Raw genomic sequence first — 24,533 nt, 5'->3', positions numbered from 1 at the left:
ACACAAAGTTGCAAATAAAGCTACTGTGTCAATATATTTATTCCAAAAATGATACCTTTTCATGTATGTTTAAACTATAATTAAATGCCAAGATTGCAGTGATAAATTGTTCTATGATTAAGAAATTATTTCACTCAAGCGTTTCTCGTGGCCTACTTGGAATCCACGGATTTTCCTGAGCTCCACTTTCGACGTTCTGTCTTGTTCCTAATGTCTCGAGCTCATACTGGCAGCCATTTGGCTGCTGCTAAGAATTTTGATTTCAGTGATGGCTACAAGATAATAAGGATTAGGACGTTTATTTCCTTTTCATGCTTAGTTTGCAACCGTGTATGCATTTGACAAATATAGCCGTGGTTCAAAGTGGGCTGTGGGCAGAGCACATGAAATTGCTTACCCAGCTAGAGCTGTTGGTGCTTAGATTGCTAGCTAATTCTTAACGTCCCTCTGTTTAAAACGCAGGTTAGGTAACTAGCTATATGGCTGGTCAAAATAGGCATTTATTTACCAAGCTAGGCCAGCTAGCAAGCTAACGATTCCTTGTTTTTAGCAGGACTTTGCTAACTTGTTAGCTAGCTAGGTTTTAGGCAGATTTACGCACTTACATTTCCCCAATCAAGCGAGGTTTCCCGACATACAATACACTGAAACAAACGTATACAAGACTTCAGGAATCTTAATTGAATGTACTAATCTAATTTGCACCGATTTCGAGTTGTCAGGTCCTCTCTGGATGCAGGGAAGTGTTGCGCAAGACCGTGAGTGCTCTACAGCAGAATAATTATGGGTAATGTAGTTCCAAGATTCATCCGTGATGTGCTCCGCTAGAGGGATACTTTTTTTGAAAAATAAGTACTGTATTTTTATTGTGGTGCAGGATGCATTGGGTGGATGCCAATCAGTGGTGTCACAAATCTGGTTCCACTTTTTTGGTTTGTGAATTAATTTTTTTCATGTGGAATGACATCCCTCCCCATTTCAATGAAATATCTGAAACTGTTGCCTGGAATGACGCATGCCAGCAATGATCACAGAATACAATTGACATTAAACATTCACAAAACTTCCAAGCAACTGCAAAAATATATTTTTATAACGTAATTCTGTTTATTTACATAATAAAACCTTGCTTTGAAGCAAAAAGCCATCGAATGAAATGGTTCCAGGTTGATAACCTTTAGTCAAGCCATTTTCTTATAAGATCGTCTACTCAAAGCAATTCAAAATGTACTTTACACAATACAATATGTTACATATCAAGACAATATGTACAAAATATTAACAGACATAATAACAAACATAAGGTATATCACATTTCAAGAAACAGACAGCTAAACACACATTGAGTGTTGTCAGAATATTCTACAATTTCATGTATTTGTCTTTTCGATGAAGGCATGAGCAGTTTGGTTCAGCTGTATGTCTCCTATTGACTGACTGTTTGAATTTATACAGTTAGTTCATCAAACGAAATCGAATGCAAATGAGTTGGTACCATATTCCCATGTTCTAGGTCTTGGTTACCCTTGATTAGGGCTTGTTATGCGTACCATACAAAACTCTGTCCACATGAAATAACCTCTAGTGTGCGAGAAAAGCAGGTGAGAGCACTATACTTTCCCTCTCCTTGCAGCATCAGGTATTCAGCTGTTTGTAAGTGCTTGTTAGATGCAAACAGACAGCATAGACAAGTCCTTGGCCAGACACAGTGTGCTTTTAATGGCCTCGCAGAGAGGCTGCTCGTATATGATACACGTCCTTGGGTCAGCGGCTAAGATGTAAGCGCAGCAACGAGAAGATAATGGATTCAGTCTGGTTTATAACTAGGTGTGAAGGTTGAGGTTTCTGGCTTTGAGAATCTGGAATAATGAGGGTTAATGGGGAGGTGAGGACTGACCATGGCACTTCAGAACAAAAACACTCCAGAAATCAGGCACTTGTAGGGCAACTCTTGAGGTAAGACAAGACAAGACAACAACAAAAAGTCAATTACATTTAATCATGACAAAAATCCGGTCAAGCAAAGGGGAAAACCAAAGAATAAGTCCCATATGACATTGGTCGAGGGATAGTTAATAAAGAGTATTTGGGAAATGGAAACTCATCTTGGACCATGGCCAAGAGAATGGTATGCAAGTCTAGAAACACAGCAGACCCCAAAATGCCGACTTATGGTAACCACATTTCTGCAATCATTCATTTGTGTCCCGGAATTCTGAAGCACCCCTGCTCACAGTGGTTATCCACTTGAGTGAGTCTAACCTTACGGAAATGAAATATGTGACATGAAAAACCATGTGCAGATGGTTTAATACTCGAAATATTCCTGATAATATAACAAAGAAAATATAATTGACAGACCTTACAAAATGTAACAGGGCATGTTGTCAATATTTCGCGCTTTCTCTGTCACCCATAAAATGAAAGCAAACGTTTCCTCTGGTACACATAGGCAGGTTTGGTCAAGCAAATTATTACCAACTAATACTTAATCCAATTGAAAAGACAGTTATGATAGAGTTGTTGCAAGGACAGTATGTGATCGTTCTTTGATAAGAGAGCTGAGATGCATACAAACATTATTTTGACTTAAATTAGATTATGGTAGATAAAGCCCTGTTTGCTGCAAAATAAGATAAGCATTGTCAGCACAAGGTAGATAGTAGTGTCAGCCAGGGGAGAGTACATTGCTTTCTTCAAATGCGGAAATGGATGCTATCCAGCCATGAAACGGATAGGCATTTCAACTGCCAGAACTAAGGATATTGACTGGAGAATGTTAATGTTGGAAGTGTTAGTTATTCTATGTTTGCGAAATGAGAGAAAGTATTTCTGCATAGTACTGTGAGTCACAGAGAAAGGCCATCTATGAGGAAACAAGGAACAGGCTTTTAGTCAGGTTTAGGTTGTTTCTTTTTTGATTGTTTTAAAAACAAGTACACCCGAGAAGTCAAATCACAATAAAAGTACTTATTCTTTTCATACAAAAAATATATATAATATATACTGTATATAAAACAAAAAATAATATATTAAGGGAAACATTTCAAGTAACATCTTGAAGGAAATGATGGTGCACCTATGTGCACTTATGTAAACCTTAAAAAACAAACAAAAAAAACAACAACAAATAATGATAATGTAATATATATATATTTACAAGGTTAACTTAACAAGGCTTTGTACAAATGTTACAAAATAGTTCAACACACAAACACCTGCACACTCAAACATACTCACAGGCATTGTCAGGCAAACACACATATGTACAGACAGACAAACATTAAAGAGAGACAGGCAGCTTGGTTTCAGACCACTACTGCTGTGTGAGCTATGTGTGTGTGTGTGTGTGTGTGTGTGTAGAGAGTTATGTTATTTCTGTGTGTTGGCAACTAGTTGAGTGTTAGAGCCAGTTGTTCTGTGGTTGTCATAGTAACAGAATATTAACGAAGACTGAGTGATATAGAAGTCAGTGCTGGGGCCAAAAGTTAGACAGAGTTCTCCTTCTCAAAACTCACATTCCAATACTGCCTGTACTCTTCTTATAGTGTACGTGCTGATCTCTCAGCTAATGTGTGTGTGTGTGTGAGAAAGACAGAGAGAGAGCCCACAGCCCTGTTGAAAGTGTCACTCTGTGAGGAACCCTGGGAAGGCTTGGTTTGGCATGCTTTCCCTGTGCACTGGGAGAGGACAACCCACTTCCTGTGTCAGACAGGAAGCAACAGAGAGGACAGGAAGGATCCTATTATTCAGTAACACACTGTCTGTCTGCTGCCTGCATGAGGGAGAGTTCTTGGCTTTAACATTGACTGTGATGAGGTCTGTCTGTCTGTTTCTCTGCTGTCCCATTGCAGATTAGCATTATTTTATTTTTTATTTAAAACACACAAAAAAAAGCTTTGGCAAATACTGGAATGCCCCTTGCCATGCAAACGGAGCTGATTCAAATGAAAAGGGAGCGTGAGTAGACTGGAGGCCAGAAACTGTTCTCAGACCTGTCACAAGACCCCTTGTGTCTGTCTGTGGCTCTGCTGTCCACTACCCACTGCCATCATGCAACTGACCTGGGGTCAGCACTATCTGACCCTCAGACAGCAGCCCTGGATCAGCAGCTCAGGGGAGGGAGACTTTGAGAGGGAGGCCCGGGGGGCCTTGTAACTTACAGGCCTATCAGTCTCTGTCCATTGTTACAGATACTGATGGAACCTGGAGGCTGGTGTTCGGCGTGTGACGGGGGGATTCTGGCCCAGGGGAAGAGGATGTCCTGGGTCAAGCTCCTGGGGGTTCGAGGGGTGACCCCTGTGGTTTGTCCTGGTTGGAAGTGGCGAGGGACATGGGGAACTCGTTGGTGGCTAGCGCAGGCCTCTTGTCGCCCGTCTCGGTAGGTGAGACCACCACAGTGTGTCTTCTCCAGGCCCGTCTCTTCCTCCTCGTCTCTGGGGAGAGTGGCTTCCTCAGCCCCACGATACGCAGGTCATCAGCCGAGCCCAGCAGGCGCGCCCGCACCTGGTCAGCCAGAGACCCTCGCCCCTGACCCTGCCCTGTCCCGCTGGGGGTGAAGGAGGCAGCCTCGCTAGGCGGCAGGGCTGATTTGGGCTGGGGGGGACGCAGGCTCTCCTGGCTGCTCCCTGAGGAAGGGTTGGTCCTGGATCGGTCCCTCTGGGCCCCTGGTGCCCCAGCTCCCTCCTCCTCTCCTGAAGGCCCAGGGAGGTCCAGCAGGTCCAGAGAACAAGCCTTGGTCTTCCCTCTGTCCTTTAGCTTCTTCCTGGCCAGCGTGTCACACTGGATCAGCTTGTGGGAGTTGAACGAGGGCCGGGGGTGCAGTCTGTGGGTGGTGGAGGAGGACGAGAAGGAGGAGGAGGAAGGGGTGGTGGATCGTGCCCCACCCTCGCTCCTCTCCCCAGGGTCCTGAGTGTGTGTGGAGGGGGTGGGGGTGGTGTGCTGGGGAGTGGGGGAGACAGCGGGGGGTTTGTAGTGTGTGTACAGGAAGCTTCGTTGTGCTGCTGTGGGGGGCTGTGTGGGGATAGTGGGTGTGAGGGTGGGTGAAGTGGATGTAGAGGGGTGTTTCTCAGGTCTCTCCTGGGTAAGGGAGCGTGAGGCGAATCCACTTTCATTGTCCGTCTCGCTCACCAGCTCGTTGCGTTCGTCGTCAGCTTCATCGCACCGGCCCTCAGACGCCAGGCTCCGCCCCAGTGTGGAGAGGGTGGAGTAACCGGAGACGATAGAGCGAGCGTCCTCTGGCCCCCGCCACGCCCTGCCCTTCACCTCCGCCGTCACCGCCTCTTCCTCAGGGAGCAGCATCACAGTCTGCCCTGCTTTTTCTTTCTCACCACCGCACGGCATGCTGGGAACTACCACCTCCTCTACCTCCACCTCCTCCTGCACTCTCACTCTCTCTACTACAGACTCCACTTCTTCCTCCTCCTCATCTTCCTCTCCCTCTGCTCGTGGGGCGGTGTCTTCTCCTCCCACCACCAGCCCCGCCTCTTCCGCGCCCAGGTGGCTGGCTTTGATTGGCTCGTGCTCCGAGTCGTCGTCCGTGCTGCTGCCCACCATGCGGCCGTTGTGGCGATTCCTGCGCTTGCGTCCGGTGACAGCGGACATGATGGACAGTGTCAGGAAGTCCTTGGCATTGAGGTCTCGCTTTGACCCCCAAGACCCCTGAGGCAAAACAAAGTCACATAGGTCAAAGGTCAGATGATTTACACAACCTCAACCATAACTAGATGGTGTGAAGAAACATTGTGTGACTTGCTTCAGCTCTTTGAAAGTATTTTTGTGGTAGTGGAAGAAGATTGTTTTGTGTCTGTGAAACTGTGCTCAGTTTCTGCTATCTGTGTGATATGAGTGGCCAGAAGTTCAATAACAAGTTCAATAACTAGTGTAAAACATGCATAGTTGGCTATCTGAGGCCTTACCTTAGATTTAGCTGAGTCACTGTTGGTTGAGTCTAAGAGACAGGAAAAAGAGAGAGGGTCAGAGGAGAAGGTACACTGTAAAGCTGGTCTGTGTTACATGGGAGGGGAGGAGGAGCGTGAATGGCAGTGATGGGGGCACAGAGCTGCTGCTCAGAAAACAACAACCTTTCTGTTCTCTAGCTAGCTAGAGCTTTTAAACACACAATTTCAACACTGTTATAACACAGGAAATATGACTGCTCTACTGTAACGCCAATCCAATTAGTAGGGAGTTGTGCATCCTCTGTGCCCACCCTCTACCTTTCACCCTCCCCGTGGGGAACAGAATCATACAGACACTGGTCACACACCATTAACACACAGCACAGAACAACATGTCATCACAAACCACTGATTGTCATGGAGTTGATCAAACTGAATGGCATGTGACCAGGGTCGTTGGAGAGAGGGGCGAGGGTGGGGAAAAACGACAGCTTTAAGGAATCACAGCACACACTGATGACATTACGGCAAACACTGATGACATCAACCGGTGAAGGAAGCATCGGGAGGAGGGAAGGCAGAAATCAAGGTTGAGTAAAGAGTTTTGGTCACACCATCTCGCACACACGCTCTCACTCACACTCACACTAGCTCTCACACACACGCTCACACACACACACACACACGCTCACACACACACGCACGCTCATGCACACACACACACACGCTCACACACACAAACACGCTCACACACACAAACACGCTCACACACACACACTTGTATAACTAACCTTGTGGGGACACACAATTCAGTCCCATTCAAAATCCTATTTTCCCTAGCCCCTAATCCTAAACCCAACCCTTACCTTAACACTAACCTTATCCTGAACACCTTAACCCTAAACCTAACCCTAGCTCCTAACCCTAAAACTAATCCTAGCTCCTAACCTTAACCCTAAACCCCCTAGAAATATACATTTGTCCTTGTGGGACAAACAAAATGTCCCCAGTTGGTCAAATCTTTGTTTGTTTACTATTCTTGTGGGGACTTCTGCCCCCCACAAGTATAGTTAAGCACACACACACACACACACACACACACACACTAAAACCCCAGAGTAACACATGAGAGGGCCTATAGAGAATGAGTGGAGCAGGTGAGGTAGACAGGACATACAGATGGACAGACCACTGTAGAGGACACAAAGTCATTAATCCATTAGTCAGACTGGGTGACAGTGCAGGGCCATCCTCACACACACCTCCTGCCTTAGTCAAGCTGACACTGAGGGAGCAGAGAGCAACTTCCTCTGAAGATGGTGACACATACCAAACACACCCACACCCACCCACCTTTTACTAACAAACACCATCACACCACGACTCCCTATTTCTCAAACACACACACACACACAGGAATTGGCAGGGGAAATCCCATCCTACCGCAGTGGCTGCTCCACAGGCTCAGCTAAGAGAGGGAGGCAGCGATGTAGAAGAGAAAGTGACAGATGAGTAACAAAGAAGAAAAGAAAATTAGGTGAGAGGAAAGAAGCACAGTCTAGTGATTGATCAAATCAGGAAAGGGAGAAACTCGGCAAGTACAAATCATTTCAAATGTATGTCATGCCTATTTCTTGATTGTATGGATTTGGTTCAACTGTGTGGCCACCAATAATAATTGACAGTCACTGATTGGCCAGTTCGGCCACAGTATGAACCGTGATTGGTCTGCACAGGCTGTCAGTAGCTCAGTGCAGGTTGTGATTGGTGCATTTGGGCAGTGGTGGGCGGACCCTCACCTGAGGCCTCCCCTAGCAGAGCGGTCCTGCCGATGTTGGAGAGCAAGTGGTCGATGTTGGGGGCAGGCACCAGGTCCTTCGTGTCTACTGGAGTCTGAAGGGGAGAAAGGCATCGAGTCAAACAAAACATGAACACTGGATTTAAGTCCCACATAAGAGTCTGTGACTTTGTCCCAAATGGCACACTATTCTCTATATAATGCACTATTTTTTCACGGCCCATAAGGCTCTGGTAAAAAGTAGTGCACTACGAAGGGAATAGGGTGCAATATGAGACGCAGCCAATGACACATAGGTAAGATATACTGTATCATATCACATCCCCTGACTTGCAGGATTCTATTTGGGCTGTTTACTGTAGCAGACTACACTGTCAGCTCCAACATGACTGTGTGAACTGAACAGCTTTTCCCACAGTTTCCACAGTAAGACCTACTGTACCTTTTCATCCTTGTCCAGGTCCTCACTGAAAAACCAGAGATACTGTGGGAGGAAACAGAGATGAGAAATGACAAAAAATTTTACATTTTAGTCATTTAGCAGACACTCTTATCCAGAGCGACTGCATACATTTTTGTACTGGTCCCCCGTGGGAATCGAACCCACAACCCTGACGTTGCAATGCGCCATTCTCTACAAATTGAGCCACACGGGACTATTCTTACAGGGTAGTGACAGCTCATTGGAGGAGAGTTAACATGAAGCCAGTAAACAGGTTTGTCATTGGTTATTGGGTGGTGTGTGGGAGGAGAGGGTCACTCACATGTTGGATGAGCGTCTCTACTATCTTGTAGCGGTCAGGCATGTGAGTCACCATGTCTGTCATGTTGTCTTCAGACGTCCGCACCAGCGTGGGCCCGAACACCAGGGCCAAGTTACGAGGTTCCATCTACACACACACAATACTATCTCATTATATCAGTCTTCCTTAATCATCTGTTACAATGACGACCACATGTTAACACATCTGAACTGTAACACTGTAAAAAGTAGGGCACTTTATATAGGGAATAGGGTGCCATTTAGGATGGCAGCCTATAATAACACATTCACATTCAAACACTATGATAAACAGTATTCAGACCTTGTTTTTCTCACAGTGGTCAGCTACCGTCTTCAGATGGCCAACCAGGAACTTGAGAGTGTGGTAGTAATGGTCCGGTAAGTCACGAATCTAACAGAGAGAGAGAGAGAGATAAGGAGAAATATGTCAACACTTCTGAGTATCCTGTGTAATCTGTTAGCCCTTGAACATATCATCCCATCCTTCCAGGGAAAGACTAAACCGGATATGCAAATAGAAAAACATGCTCAGACAACGTTCACATACCAGTTTTTTCATGGTCTTTAGCCGGTCCCCGGCATTCTCCATCCGGTTAGCGTCGATGAAGTCATTGTACTTATCTGTGAGGATAAGAGTAATATGAATAGTTACATTTAAATAAAAACTAACATTCAACTGTAACTGTAAAAAGCAGGATGAATGTGAGTTTATTCATGTCTTTACTGACGGTTCATCTAATAAAATGGGACTCACCATCAGTGAAGAGGGGCTCTGGAAGTTTCCTGAAGAAAGACTTGAGCAAGCTGCTGATCACGTTCAGGTCCTGCCATTTCTGTGAAGAGGTAAACAGGAGAGAGAGGTCAAAGGCAATACTAAAAGGACCTTTAGAGACATGGTTGGATAGAATAGTTGATGGTCATATTATCCTTTCCCGTTGTTGAACACTTGTATACCCCAACTGATTTCAAGTGAAGCTGTTTAACACCATCCCACAGATGACTAGATATACTGTGTCCATCTAATCCAGCCATGGTGTACTATGCTTACTGCTTACTCTACGTTAGAGTGTGTGTGTGCCCGTGCGTGCGAATGTGATCCTGCTCTGCTCACCTCCTCTGCAGGGTTGATGTCCGACCCCTTGTTGAGCTGGTCCTGAAGGCTGGACACCACTGCATTGTTCCCTGGGACCCTGTAGATGCCTGTGTACTCCAGACCCATCTCCTCCACCAGCCCACAGCAGATCTCCACAATCATAGGGATGAACTGGGAGGACAGACAGACAGGGGAGGGTCGGACAGGAGTGGACACATATACCTTACCAGCACACATATACACCACATTATAAACTGGGTGGTTCGAGCCCTGAATGCTGATTGGCTGACAGCCGTGGTATGTCAGACTGTATACATTTTCAGTAAATACTTTAACAGTGCATATAAACACACCCAAAATGATACATTTACAGTATATGAGGAAGGGAGGCTCTGGCTGACCTTGTTGTTGGCAGCTGGCTGGCAGTCTTCTAGCCTCACTCCAAAAGCCTTGGGCCCTGACTTCTTGGACTTCTTCATGATGTTGATCCCCCATGGCGACTTAGGGGGGCTGCTCTCATCTGGGGACAGACAGACAGAGGGACAGTGAGTCAGACAGACAGACACAGAGTCAGAACAAACATCCATCTGAAATTACCACTGCTGGTTGGTTCCTGTCTCTGACTGCCACTGACCTTTGCCCTCAGGTTTGGGTGAGCGCGGTGCCCCGGCAGCGTTCTCCATCTTGGCCAGCAGGAAGGAAGGCTTGGCACGGGGCACCCTGGGAGAGGAGTCTGGCTTGTTGCCTGTTGGACTGCAGGCAGGGAGAGACAGAGAGAAGATTGTTACACACTGACTCTACCAGCCAGGACAAGCAACATGGATGTACCAAACACTAATGCTGTCTAGTGACAGGTAGGTGTCCCTCACCTCTGTTTCCTGTAGTCATTGAGCTTCTTACTGATTAGAGCCTGTCTTGAGAATCCCAGCTCCTGAGACAGACAAACACACAGACCACTACCTCATTAATACAGCCTTACACTGTAGCAACACCAGTGAAGAAAGGTGACATGTACAACGTTACAGGAGATATATAAATAGGAGGCAGTGTGTGACATAAGATACGAGGGTTCTAGGGTCAGAGTTGAGTTCAGAGCTGAGAGGTCAGAGGGTTCTAGGTTCAGAGTCGAGAGGGGAAAGGTCAGTTGAGAAGTGAGAGTGGTGCCCTCTGACCCACCTCATTGTCGGTCTTGCTGTTCTCCCTGATGACCTTGATCCAGTCCAGCATGTCATCTCTGTCCTCGGCCTGCAGCAGGTACTCACAGAAGTCCTGAGTGGTCAGCCGCAGCGCATGCTTACGCTTGGTCTCGCTGTACGCTATGTCCACCAGGCAGCCCCGGATGCTGATTGGCTGCTCCTCGTCGGCATCACCTCCCAGAGTGGCGCCCCGCAGGACTGCCTCCCGCTTGTCCTTGTAAAGGAAGAGTGAATGGGAGCGCAACACCGAGAAGACCCGCCTCCACGGACGCATGCCGCTGCCCACCTTCTGTAACACAGAACGGAATGGAGAGAGTGAGAGAAAGAGACAGAGAAGAAATGGTTCATTGAACTACAGTAGGTCCTACTCCTCTACTTGTTCTTTCTTTCTTTTTCCTCCCTCTCTCTCTCTCTCTCTCTCTCTCTCTCTCTAACCCACCTTGCCCTTCTCCGTGAGGATCTGTTTGTAGTGAAGCCATCCCTCTCTCCATATGTCACTGTAGCTGATGCTGCCCAGCTCTGAGGTGGAGTGGCGTTTGGAGCGCGCTTCCTCCGCTGCCCCCAGACTGTCCAGGGACTAACACACGCACACAGGGTCAAAGGTTACACACCACTCCACGACAGGTTTTAGGATAAACACACTGAAAACAAATGGTTTCAGACACACCCTCCAAGCTGCCAGAAATGGTAGGTCATCTGCAATCTGCACTGTAGTTACGTGTAGGGTACAGCATACTGTTATTGTGAAACAGGGAAAAACTCACCCCATCTGTGAAGAAACTCTTCACTCTCTTTGGCAGCCTCCTATGGAGAATAAAATGGAGGGTTAGGATTAAGTTCAAAATGGCTACTGCAAGATTTCCTATGAATTTCCTATGAATCCTACGATTCCCATGTCTCCCCCGGTGTTCCAGTACTCACGAAAAGACGCGGCCCTCTTCTCCTCTGAAGGTGTTGAGTCCCTCGTCACATGACTTGGAGCGCTCCGTGGTGATGGCTAGAAGATAGGAGGAACGGCGACTGGATTTAATACTGCCTGCTCAGTGAGAGACGGAGCGAGGGGGAGAGAGAGAGAGGGAAAGAAAGAAAGAAAGAAGAATGTAGATGTAATGCTTGTCAGAGGATGTTAGGGAGTGTGGTGTTAAGAGACGGGGTGAGCAGTTGACAGAGAGGTGGAGGGTGGTTGGGTGAGGTGGTTGGGGTGAGGTAGAGGGTGTAGAGGTGGGCTAGCAGGATGGAGTCACGTTAGGTAATCTCAGGTCACTTCGCTCACTACTGTCATGCAAGGGGAGTCTGTCTGTCAGACTGGACAGACTGGGCTAAAGGTGGGTGTACGAGGACCACTGGACTTCATGCTCCAGTCTATACAGAGGAAATGTGGACCCTATTGGTACAAAACACACTTTCTACAAAAGGTAGAGAGTAACCACATTCACTTCAATGACGCACATGCATCTGCCTAGGCAGTTAGTCCAGCGAGGAGTGACTACATTAGCTTTTTTTTTTAACCTTTATTTAACTAGGCAAGTCAGTCAGTTATATTCCGGTGGGCCCGCCTCTCCAATCACGGCCGTTGGAACAGCCTGAATCAGGGGTACGTTCATAATGCATAAAGCCGGGCCAGGCGCGCATGCATCTTACCAGGCACAAAGAAGTACACAAGGCCTATTTACTGGAGGCCATTTGACCTCCTCACCATGGAAATATTGTCAATCAACTCATGCAGAGAGACAGAGGAACATGCTGTGTACAGTAAGCCATTCTCTCCATAGATGTGGAGGTGGCATGTCTGCTAGCATGGTACCAGACACCCTAGAGAGGTGGTGGTGGGTGGGTTCTGGTATGGCTGCATGCAGGGGGGTCGGTCCGGGGTAGTCCGGCTCAAGGAGGGCACTCACTGCAGTCGTGTGAGAAGAGCCTGGTTAGGGGGAAGGTGAAGGTAGGGGAGGCGGGGCTGGTGACGATGGCGGGCGCTGAGCTCATGCCGCCGGACACCACGGAGGAGGCGGGCACGTGGCGGGCACGGAGGTCAACGCTGGGGCTCGTCGGCTCATCTGTGGGGTGGGGGTAGAGGGAAGGATAGAGGGAGGAGAGGAGGGAAAGGGCAGAGGTGGGAGACAGGATAGGAAGAAGGGAGGTAGAGGGAAGGTTAGAGGGCAGAATCAAGGGTGAGAGGGGATTTGAAGGAAGGGAGAGCGATGAGGTACCACCACAGGGTTACTATAAAGGACAAGAGATACTGTTTTCACACGGAAAGCTCAGGTTCTCTGAGAACCATTACACGACACATTACTACTTACATTTTAGTCATTTAGCAGACGCTCTTATCCAGAGCGACTTACAGTTAGTGTGTGCATAGAGTGCATACATTATATTTTGTATTTTCATACTGGCCCCCCGTGGGAATCGAACCCACATCCCTGGTGTTGCAAACACCATGCTCTACCAACTGAGCTACATCCCTGCCGGCCATTCCCTCCCCTACACTGGACGAATTGTGCACCGCCCCATGGGTCTCCTGGATTCGAACCAGGATCTCTAGTGGCACAGCTAGAGATCCTTAGCCCACTGCGCCACTCTGGAGGCTTACTCACTTTCTTTGCCCTCCTAACACACAAACACAATACACACAGATTATAACATGTTCTATGAAGCATCCTCAAAGAGAAAGTGGAAGATAATACTCAGAAAAGAATAAGAAACACAAGGCAGAACTGCAATTTAGAACTCCAATAATGTAACTCTAAATGAGCAATATTACAGCTCTATTGTGTAAACACACACATACACAGTCTTGTGCAGCTAACCTTGTGGGGACATACAATTCAGTCCCATTCAAAATCCTATTTTCCCTAACCCCTAACCCCAAACCTAACCCTAACCCAAAAACCTAAACCCCCTAGAAATAGCATTTGACCTTGTGGGGACCAACAAAATGTCCCCAGTTGGTCAACTTTTTCTTGGTTTACTATACTTGTGGGGACTTCTAGTCCCCACAAGTATAGTTAAACACGTCCCCACACACACTTATGGACAATAGACAAAATAATCAAGTGGAAAGTAAAAAGGCATAAAGAGAGATTAAAACAATGCCCTATGCTGTACCTGTGTCTGCTGCCTCCATGAGAAGAGTTCTTCAAATAGAAACAGGAGAGGCTTTTGTACTATGTAATAACGCTAGGTTTCACTGCTTTATCAACTAGCGGGTTGGGAAGTATGTGTAAGGGTGTGTGTGAAACTATGTCTTGCTTGCAGTGATAATGTCCTGGTTAGCTGCTATGCATTTTCAAAATGAAAGCAGTCATTTGAAGGTTGAATGACAGAAATACATGAAACAACCATAAGTAATATATCCAAGATCAGTGTTGGGGAGTAACGAATAGAATGCAATCTGTTACATATAACTGATTACACAAAAAAAAGAACTGTAATCCGTTACATTACCAGCAAAAAGATTGTAATCAGATTACAGATACTTTTGGAAAACTAGATGATTACTTATAGGATTACTTCTAAATTCAGAAAGGATGTTATGACACCTTTCTGTTTTCTCAAAGACATAGAAATCAGCATTGAAAAAAGGCGGAAGTTTAAGTTTGTTCCGCCGGAGCGAGTCTGACCACAAGTAAGAGACCATTGATATGACTCACACTGCTGCTCTAGCTATTTGTGCCTTACGGATTGTGGTTGTTGTGGATGACTGTGTATTTTAACCCAATAATGGTTGAATTTAAGGAGTTTAAGATGCCTATCATGTATTGTTTTTGCGACTAGTGGACAGCGTAGTGCATGAAAAATTCACTCTTGCAACAGCTGCATAGTGTGGATCCCAGCCTATGGAATAAAAGTTCATCCCTTCTAAACTCCCCCGTGGTATTGTGCTCCATACTGTCAAAAACTAGATTAATTTAAGAAGACCACAAGTGGGGCTTTTATTGCTCAATCTAATTTGTGCTGATAAAAAAAAAAAATCCATGGGCCTAACGGACACATGCTCAAACGTGCACAATTTTGATAGACTTAAACAGCTGCAAATTATCGAGATATCAAAGTGTCCCCAACAAAAACGCAAACATTAGCCCTATAGCAAATGCAGCATATGGCATTCATTTTTCACATGCAAATAGCACTTTTTGGCAGTGCTCAAAGCATGAGAGCAGCATTTATTTTTCAGCTCGAAGCAATGAGCCCAATCAGTCCTCAATGACAACCAAATAATAAAAAACAGAGTAGGCTAATAAATCCTTCATTTTTGGGTTATGCTCAGGTAAAACAATTAGGTTAATCTATATTTCCATCATTCCAAGTCCAATTCCTGAAGACCAAGGGGTATTCAATTAATTGAAATGACTGGAAATCTGACAGACTTTGGTTTCTAATGTAAAGATATAGCCTAATCCTATTACAGGGGTGTGTGCTTAGTCCCCTCCTGTACTCCCTGTTCACCCATGACTGCTTGGCCACACAGGACTCTAACACCATCATCCAGTTTGCTGAAGACATGACGGTGGTAAGCCTGATCACCGGTGACGACGAGACAGCCTATAGGGAGGAGGTCAGTGACCTGGCAGTAGAGCACTGCAAGCGGTACTGGTGCATCAAGTCTGACACCAACATGCTCCTGAACAGCTTCTATCCCCAAGCCATAGGACTGCTAAATACAGTGGGGGAAAAAAGTATTTAGTCAGCCACCAATTGTGCAAGTTCTCCCACTTAAAAAGATGAGAGAGGCCTGTAATTTTCATCATAGGTACACGTCAACTATGACAGACAAATTGAGAAAAGAAAATCCAGAAAATCACATTGTAGGATTTTTAATGAATTTATTTGCAAATTATGGTGGAAAATAAGTATTTGGTCACCTACAAACAAGCAAGATTTCTGGCTCTCACAGACCTGTAACTTCTTCTTTAAAAGGCTCCTCTGTCCTCCACTCGTTACCTGTATTAATGGCACCTGTTTGAACTTGTTATCAGTATAAAAGACACCTGTCCACAACCTCAAACAGTCACACTCCTAACTCCACTATGGCCAAGACCAAAGAGCTGTCAAAGGACACCAGAAACAAAATTGTAGACCTGCACCAGGCTGGGAAGACTGAATCTGCAATAGGTAAGCAGCTTGGTTTGAAGAAATCAACTGTGGGAGCAATTATTAGGAAATGGAAGACATATAAGACCACTGATAATCTCCCTCGATCTGGGGCTCCACGCAAGATCTCACCCCGTGGGGTCAAAATGATCACAAGAACGGTGAGCATAAATCCCAGAACCACACGGGGGGACCTAGTGAATGACCTGCAGAGAGCTGGGACCAAAGTAACAAAGCCTACCATCAGTAACACACTACGCCGCCAGGGACTCAAATCCTGCAGTGCCAGACGTGTCCCCCTGCTTAAGCCAGTACATGTCCAGGCCCGTCTGAAGTTTGCTAGAGTGCATTTGGATGATCCAGAAGAGGATTGGGAGAATGTCATATGGTCAGATGAAACCAAAATAGAACTTTTTGGTAAAAACTCAACTCGTCGTGTTTGGAGGACAAATAATGCTGAGTTGCATCCAAAGAACACCATACCTACTGTGAAGCATAGGGGTGGAAACATCATGCTTTGGGGCTGTTTTTCTGCAAAGGGACTAGGACGACTGATCCGTGTAAAGGAAAGAATAAATGGGGCCATGTATCGTGAGATTTTGAGTGAAAACCTCCTTCCATCAGCAAGGGCATTGAAGATGAAACGTGGCTGGGTCTTTCAGCATGACAATGATCCCAAACACACCGCCCGGGCAACGAAGGAGTGGCTTCGTAAGAAGCATTTCAAGGTCCTGGAGTGGCCTAGCCAGTCTCCAGATCTCAACCCCGTGTTGCCCAGCGACAGCCCCAAAACATCACTGCTCTAGATGAGATCTGCATGGAGGAATGGGCCAAAATACCAGCAACAGTGTGTGAAAACCTTGTGAAGACTTACAGAAAACGTTTGACCTGTGAAATTATTTATACTTTTGTGAGAAATTACGTTTACTTTTGATACTTAAGTATATTTAAAACCAAATACTTTTAGAGACTTTTACTCAAGTAGTATTTTACTGTGTGACTTTCACTTTTACTTGAGTCTTTTTCTATTAAGGTATCTTTACTTTTACTCAAGTATGACAATTGGGTACTTTTTCCACCACTAGAAAGTAACCTACCTAACCCTGTCCAAGATAACCATACAATGTTCACCTCAACTATTCTAAAACACACACAAGGGGATGTGAAACCAGCGAGCCACAACACACTTTCTGATTGACACAGACTAGTGTTTACATGTAGAGAGGGAAGGGGAGGTTTTTGCCCATGTTTAACTCTTGTAGCTTCAGGTCCTAATGCTGGCCACACTAATAACCACAGCTTCTGCGCCTGTCTGTGAGTACCTTCACTAAACAGCAGAGGGCAGCAGATCTTCAGTTTCAAAAGGATGCTATGGCTCAAAGACTACTTGGCTCAACTTGAAACCCACCCTTGGCTCAACTTGAAACCCACCCCCTATAGCCTTTACTTGAACTTTTGAAACTGAATGTTATGCTTTCTTGTATTGTTACAAGGTGCTCAAAACATAACTTGTCATGCAAGACTCGTCCCTCTCTCCCCCATGTCTCTGTTTCTTCTCTGACCATACACTCTTCTCCACAGACATCATATTCTCCCCTCTATTCCTCTCTGCTTCCACTTTCACTGCCTTCCACCTGCTTTCCTCTGTTTCTCGATGTCTCCCTCACCCCTCCTCTTCTCTCTGTATCAGTCCGTTTCACGTCTTGGTGCTAGGGCCAGCCCAACAGAGGCAGTAGGAGAAGGGGCAGAGGCGGAAACATTCCCAATCTGGGATGTGGAATCTGCCTGTTTACAGCCAAGCCCAGAAATAGCCGCTCTCGCTGCCTGTGGGTTTAACAAAGGCCATCATTAACAGAGCCAGCAGCAGCAGAGTAGAGCCAGTAGAGAGAGGAACCCTGAGCGGTAGGGAGCTCACAGCCACCACACTACAGGCCTTAGAATGAAGCAGGGCTCTATACTACTACAACTATTCACACTCCTATAGCCTACTACCACTTCCCCTTCTCTATAGGAGACGCCATGACCTCACCGGCTCACACAGAGACACAGAGAGAGGGTGAGAGAGAGAGAGAGAGAGAGAGAGAGGGGAGGGAACGGGAGAAAGAGAGATGTCTTTGAGAGCATAGGCCATGCTCTGGCCGGCTCAGTGTGTGTGTGTGTGTGTGTGTATGTGTGTCTGTTGTGGGGAGGGTATAGTGCGGAGGGGCTGTGGTGCACAAAGGCAGCATTGAGGGCGGGGGGCACAGAGTGCAATGCCTGAGGCTGGCAGTGTGACAGAGACAGTGTGGACCCCTACTGTACTGTGCGCCTCACAGGGGGTCCCCACTACGACCAGGCCCCCTGTCCAACCATCTACACTACTGGGTTCCCCCAAAAGGAGGCTCAGGGGGTTAAGTGTAACCTGCCATCCTAATAAGACCCAATCCTAGGATTTACAGTTAAAATGCTCCTATTCCTTTCATTGGTTTTGTTACCGCAAGCTACCAACACTATTCAAAAGGAGACTACAGTGAGTGAAAGCACGATATAGGGAACGCTAAGTCAAACTACCTATACTAGAGAGCAAGAGAATACAACCACCATCCAGCACAGCACAGACTGTGTGCTTTGTGTCTCTGTCTACTACACGGCCTCATCATCTAAAGTCAACAGAACAACAGCCTATTAAATTATGTTCCCAAACAACCAGATCACAGATCTTATCAGGGAGAGGAAAAGATGGAGATATAGAGAAACAGCAAGAGAGAAGTTTTACATTTCAGTCTTTGGTCATTAAACGTGCCTCAGCTTGCAGCCCTGACTGCCTAGTTTCGGTACATTTTCAGCTGCTTTGAGCAGGAGGGAAGAGAAGCAGCAAGAACTTTCTGTTTCCTGGTTCTCTTCCCGATTAAATCTCTTTCTTTATAGGTCTCCCTCTCTCTCTCTCGCTCTGTTCCTCATGGCTTGGCCCCACATTGAGGGCATCTACAGTTGAAGTCCGAAGTTTACATACACTTAGGTTGGAGTCATTAAAACTTGTTTTTCAACCACTCCACAAATTTATTTTTAACAAACTATAGTTTTGGCAAGTCGGTTAGGACATCTACTTTGTGCATGACACAAGTAATTTTTCCAACAATTGTTCACAGACAGATTATTTCACTTATAATTCACTGTATCACAATTCCAGTGGGTCAGAAGTTTACATACACTAAGTTGACTGTGTAAGTCGCTCTGGATAAGAGCGTCTGCTAAATGACATAAATGTAAATGTAAATGTAATGGAAAATTCCAGAAAATGATGTCATGGCTTTAGAAGCTTCTGATAGGCTAATTGACATCATTTGAGTCAATTGGAGGTGTACCTGTGGATGTTTTTCACAGCCTACCTTCAAACTCAGTGCCTCTTTGCTTGAAATCATGTGAAAATCAAAAGAAATCAGCCAAGACCTCAGAAAAGAAATTGTAGACCTCCACAAGTCTGGTTCATCTTTGGGAGCAATTTCCAAACGCCTGAAGGTACCACGTTCATCTGTACAAACAATAGTACGCAAGTATAAACACCATGGGACCATGCAGATGTCATACCGCTCAGGAAGGAGACGTGTTCTGTCTCCTAGAGATTAACGTACTTTGGTGCGAAAAGTGCAAATCAATCCCAGAACAACAGCAAAGGACCTTGTGAAGATGCTGGAGGAAACAGGTACAAAAGTATCTATATCCACAGTAAAACGAGTCCTATATCGACATAACCTGATAGGCTGCTCAGCAAGGAAGAAGCCACTGCTCCAAAACCGCCATAAAAAAGCCAGACTACGGTTTGCAACTGCACATGGGGACAAAGATCGTACTTTTTGGAGAAATGTCCTCTGGTCTGATGAAACAAAAATTGAACTTTGGCCATAATGACCACCGTTATGTTTGGAGGAAAAAGGCGTAGGCTTGCAAGCCGAAGAACACCATCCCAACCGTGAAGCAAGGGGGTGGCAGCATCATGCTGTGGGGGTGCTTTGCTGCAGGAGGGACTGGTGCACTTCACAAAATAGATGGCATCATGAGGAAGGAAAATTATGTGGATATATTGAAGCAACATCTCAAGACATCAGTCAGGAAGTTAAAGCTTGGTCGCAAATGGGTCTTCCAAATGGACAATGACCCCAAGCATACTTCCAAAGTTGTGGCAAACTGGCTTAAGGACAACAAAGTCAAGGATTTGGAGTGACCATTACAAAGCCCTGACCTCAATCCTATAGAAAATGTGTGGGCAGAACTGAAAAAGCATTTGTGAGCAAGGAGGCCTACAAACCTGACTCAGTTACACCAGCTCTGTCAGGAGGAATGGGACAAAATTCACCCAACTTATTGTGGGAAGCTTGTGGAAGGCTACCCGAAACATTTGACCCAAGTTAAACAATTTAAAGGCAATGGTACCAAATACTAATTGACTCCAACACCATCATTAAGTTTGCCGATGACACAACAGTGGTAGGCCTGATCACCGACAACGATGAGACAGCCTATAGGGAGGAGGTCAGAGACCTGGCTGTGTGGTGCCAGGATAACAACCTCTCCTCAACGTGATCAAGACAAAGGAGATGATTGTGGACTACAGGAAAAAAAAAGAGGACTGAGCACGCCCCCATTCTCATCGACGGGGCTGTAGTGGAACAGGTTGAGAGCTTCAAGTTCCTTGGTGTCCACATCACCAACGAACTATCATGGTCCAAACACACCAAGACAGTCGTGAAGAGGGCACGACAAAGCCTATTCCCCCTCAGGAGACTGAAAAGATTTGGCATGGGTCCTCAGATCCTCAAAAAGTTATACAGCTGCACCATTGAGAGCATCCTGACTGGTTGCATCACCGCCTGGTATGACAACTGCTCGGCCTCCAACCGCAAGGCACTACAGAGGGTAGTGCGTACGGCCCAGTACATCACTGGGGCCAAGCTTCCTGCCATCCAGGACCTCTATACCAGGCGGTGTCAGAGGAAGGCCCTCAAAATTGTCAAAGACTCCAGCCACCCTAGTCATAGACTGTTCTCTCTGCTACCGCACGGCAAGCGGTACCGGAGCGCCAAGTCTACGTCCAAAAGGCTTCTCAACAGCTTCTACCCCCAAGCCATAAGACTCCTGAACAGCTAATCATGGCTAACCGGACTATTTGCACCCCCACCCCATCTTTTTACGCTGCTGCTACTCTGTTAATTATTTATGTATAGTCACTTTAACACTACCCACATGTACATATTACTTCAACTACCTCAACTAGCCGGTGCCCCCGCACATTGACTCTGCACCGGTACCCCCCTGTATATTTCACGGTAATGCCTACACCTGTTGTATTCGGCGCATGTGGCAAATAAAATTTGATTTGATTTTGATTTGATTTGATTTGTATGTAAACTTCTGACCCACTGGGAATGTGATGAAATAAATAAAAGCTGAAATAAATCATTATCTCTACTATTATTCTGACATTTCACATTCTTAAAATAAAGTGGTGATCCTAACTGACCTAAGACAGGGAATTTTTACTAGGTTTAAATGTCAGGAATTGTGAAAAACTGAGTTTAAATGTATTTGGCTAAGGTGTATGTAAACTTCCGACTTCAACTGTATCTCTCCATTTCAACGTAGGTACAAGTTTCCGACGCAGCTCATTTGAATCTGCTTTGCACTTTACTGACCTCGGTTGTTGTCCTGACCATTTGAGGGAGTGGAGTAGCCTAGAGTGCCTATAGAAGGTCTACACCCCACTTGGATTTCTTCACATTTGATTGTGTTACAAAGTGGGAATAAAATGGATTGAATTGTCATATATGTAAACGATCTACACAAAATACTCTGAAGTCAAAGTGGAAGAAAATGTCAATTTAATAAAACACTAATATACATTGATTAGTTAAGTACTCACCCCCCTGAGTCAATACATGTTAGAAGCACATTTGTCAAATGTGAAGTCTGTCAAGCTCTGTCAAGGTGTTGGGGATCATGGCTAGACAGCAATGTTCAAGTCTTGCCATATATCTTAAAGCAGATTTAAGTCAAAACTGTAACTTGGCCACTCTTTGCCGATGTCAAGCATACCCATACCATGATGCAGCCACCACCATGCTTGAAAATAAGGAGGCTGTTACTTAGTGATGTCTTGGATTTGCTCCAAACATAAGCCTTTGCATTTAGGCCAAAAAGTGTATTCCTTTGCCGTGTTTTCTTTGCAGTATTACTTTAGTGCCTTATTGCATACATATGCATGTTTTGTAATATTTTTATTCAGTATATTTGTATTCTTCTTTTCACTCTGTCATTTAAGTCATTATTATGGAGTCACTACAATTTTTATTTTTGTATTTTATTTCACCTTTATTTAACCAGGTAAGCCAGTTGAGAACAAGTTCTCATTTACAACTGCGACCTGGCCAAGATAAAGCAAAGCAGTGCGGTAAAAACAACAAAAACACAGAGTTACATATGGAATAAACAAAACGTACAGTCAATAACACAATAGGAAATGTAGTAAGTTATCGAGGTAAGGTAATAAATAGGCCATAGTGCAAAATAATAATAATAATAATAATACAATTATAATTTAGTATTAACACTGGAGTGATAGATGTGCAGAAGATGATGTGCAAATAGAGATCCTGGGGTGCAAATGAGCAAAATAAATAACAATGTAAATAACAATATGGGGATGAGATAGTTGGGTGGGCTAATTATAGATGGGCTGTGTACAGGTACAGTGATCGGTAAGCTGCTCTGACAACTGATGCTTAAAGATAGTGAGGGAGATAAGTGTCTCCAGCTTCAGAGATTTTTGCAGTTCGTTCCAGTCATTTGCAGCAGAGAACTGGAAGGAATGGCGACCAAAGGAGGTGTTGGCTTTGGGGATGACCAGTGAGATATACCCGCTGGAACACATACTACGGGTGGGTGTTGCTATGGTGACCAATGAGCTAAGATAAGGCGGGGATTTGCCTAGAAGTGATTTATAGATGACCTGGAGCCAGTGGGTTTGGCGACAAATATGTAGTGAGGGCCAGCCAACGAGAGCGTACAGGTCACAATGGTGGGTAGTATATGGGGCTTTGGTGACAAAAAGGATGGCACTGTGATAGACTACATCCAATTTGCTGAGTAGAGTGTTGGAAGCTATTTTGTAAATGACATCGGCAAAATCAAGGATCGGTAGGATGGTCAGTTTTACGAGGGCATGTTTAGCAGCATGAGTGAAGGAGGCTTTGTTGCGAAATAGGAAGCCGATTCTAGATTTAACTTTGGATTGGATATGCTGAATGTGAGTCTGGAAGGAGAGTTTACGGTCTAACCAGACACTTAGGTATTTGTAGTTGTCCACATACAGTGGGGAAAAAAAGTATTTAGTCAGCCACCAATTGTGCAAGTTCTCCCACTTAAAAAGATGAGAGAGGCCTGTAATTTTCATCATAGGTACACGTCAACTATGACAGACAAATTGAGAATGTCTTTCTCCAGAAAATCACATTGTAGGATTTTTAATGAATTTATTTGCAAATTATGGTGGAAAATAAGTATTTGGTCACCTACAAACAAGCAAGATTTCTGGCTCTCACAGACCTGTAACTTCTTCTTTAAGAGGCTCCTCTGTCCTCCACTCGTTACCTGTATTAATGGCACCTGTTTGAACTTGTTATCAGTATAAAAGACACCTGTCCACAACCTCAAACAGTCACACTCCTAACTCCACTATGGCCAAGACCAAAGAGCTGTCAAAGGACACCAGAAACAAAATTGTAGACCTGCACCAGGCTGGGAAGACTGAATCTGCAATAGGTAAGCAGCTTGGTTTGAAGAAATCAACTGTGGGAGCAATTATTAGGAAATGGAAGACATATACAGTGGGGAAAAAAAGTATTTAGTCAGCCACCAATTGTGCAAGTTCTCCCACTTAAAAAGATGAGAGAGGCCTGTAATCTTCATCATAGGTACACGTCAACTATGACAGACAAAATGAGAAATAAAATCCAGAAAATCACATTGTAGGATGTTTAATGAATTTATTTGCAAATGATGGTGGAAAATAAGTATTTGGTCAATAACAAAAGTTTCTCAATAGTTTGTTATATACCCTTTGTTGGCAATGACACAGGTCAAACGTTTTCTGTAAGTCTTCACAAGGTTTTCACACACTGTTGCTGGTATTTTGGCCCATTCCTCCATGCAGATCTCCTCTAGAGCAGTGATGTTTTGGGGCTGTCGCTGGGCAACACAGACTTTCAACTCCCACCAAAGATTTTCTATGGGTTTGAGATCTGGAGACTGGCTAGGCCACTCCAGGACCTTGAAATGCTTCTTACGAAGCCACTCCTTCGTTGCCCGGGCGGTGTGTTTGGGATCATTGTCATGCTGAAAGACCCAGCCACGTTTCATCTTCAATGCCCTTGCTGATGGAAGGAGGTTTTCACTCAAAATCTCACGATACATGGCCCCATTCATTCTTTCCTTTACACGGATCAATCGTCCTGGTCCCTTTGCAGAAAAACAGCCCCAAAGCATGATGTTTCCACCCCCATGCTTCACAGTAGGTATGGTGTTCTTTGGATGCAACTCAGCATTCTTTGTCCTCCAAACACGACGAGTTGAGTTTTTACCAAAAAGTTATATTTTGGTTTCATCTGACCATATGACATTCTCCCAATCCTCTTCTGGA

General features: G+C 45.2%; 1 protein-coding gene across 1 annotated transcript in view; it reads right to left on the bottom strand.

The window, feature by feature from the left end:
• Positions 1–1,088: 1,088 nt before the first annotated feature.
• Positions 1,089–24,533, bottom strand: part of LOC121569501 (rho GTPase-activating protein 23) — a gene marked incomplete at its 5' end in the record, with an annotated part of 38,021 nt that continues 14,576 nt past the window's right edge. The window contains 17 exon segments of the mRNA XM_045221253.1: positions 1,089–5,661; positions 5,919–5,950; positions 7,700–7,793; positions 8,141–8,182; positions 8,463–8,588; positions 8,784–8,873; positions 9,030–9,103; positions 9,237–9,315; positions 9,594–9,746; positions 9,977–10,095; positions 10,210–10,328; positions 10,445–10,506; positions 10,752–11,060; positions 11,211–11,348; positions 11,536–11,575; positions 11,693–11,807; positions 12,670–12,825. Coding sequence (XP_045077188.1) covers positions 4,270–5,661; positions 5,919–5,950; positions 7,700–7,793; positions 8,141–8,182; positions 8,463–8,588; positions 8,784–8,873; positions 9,030–9,103; positions 9,237–9,315; positions 9,594–9,746; positions 9,977–10,095; positions 10,210–10,328; positions 10,445–10,506; positions 10,752–11,060; positions 11,211–11,348; positions 11,536–11,575; positions 11,693–11,807; positions 12,670–12,825 — 3,140 coding nt within the window.

The sequence above is a fragment of the Coregonus clupeaformis genome, chromosome 7, assembly GCF_020615455.1.
Source record: "Coregonus clupeaformis isolate EN_2021a chromosome 7, ASM2061545v1, whole genome shotgun sequence".
Taxonomy (NCBI): Eukaryota; Metazoa; Chordata; class Actinopteri; order Salmoniformes; family Salmonidae; genus Coregonus; species Coregonus clupeaformis.
This window is presented reverse-complemented; position numbering and strand designations above follow the sequence as displayed.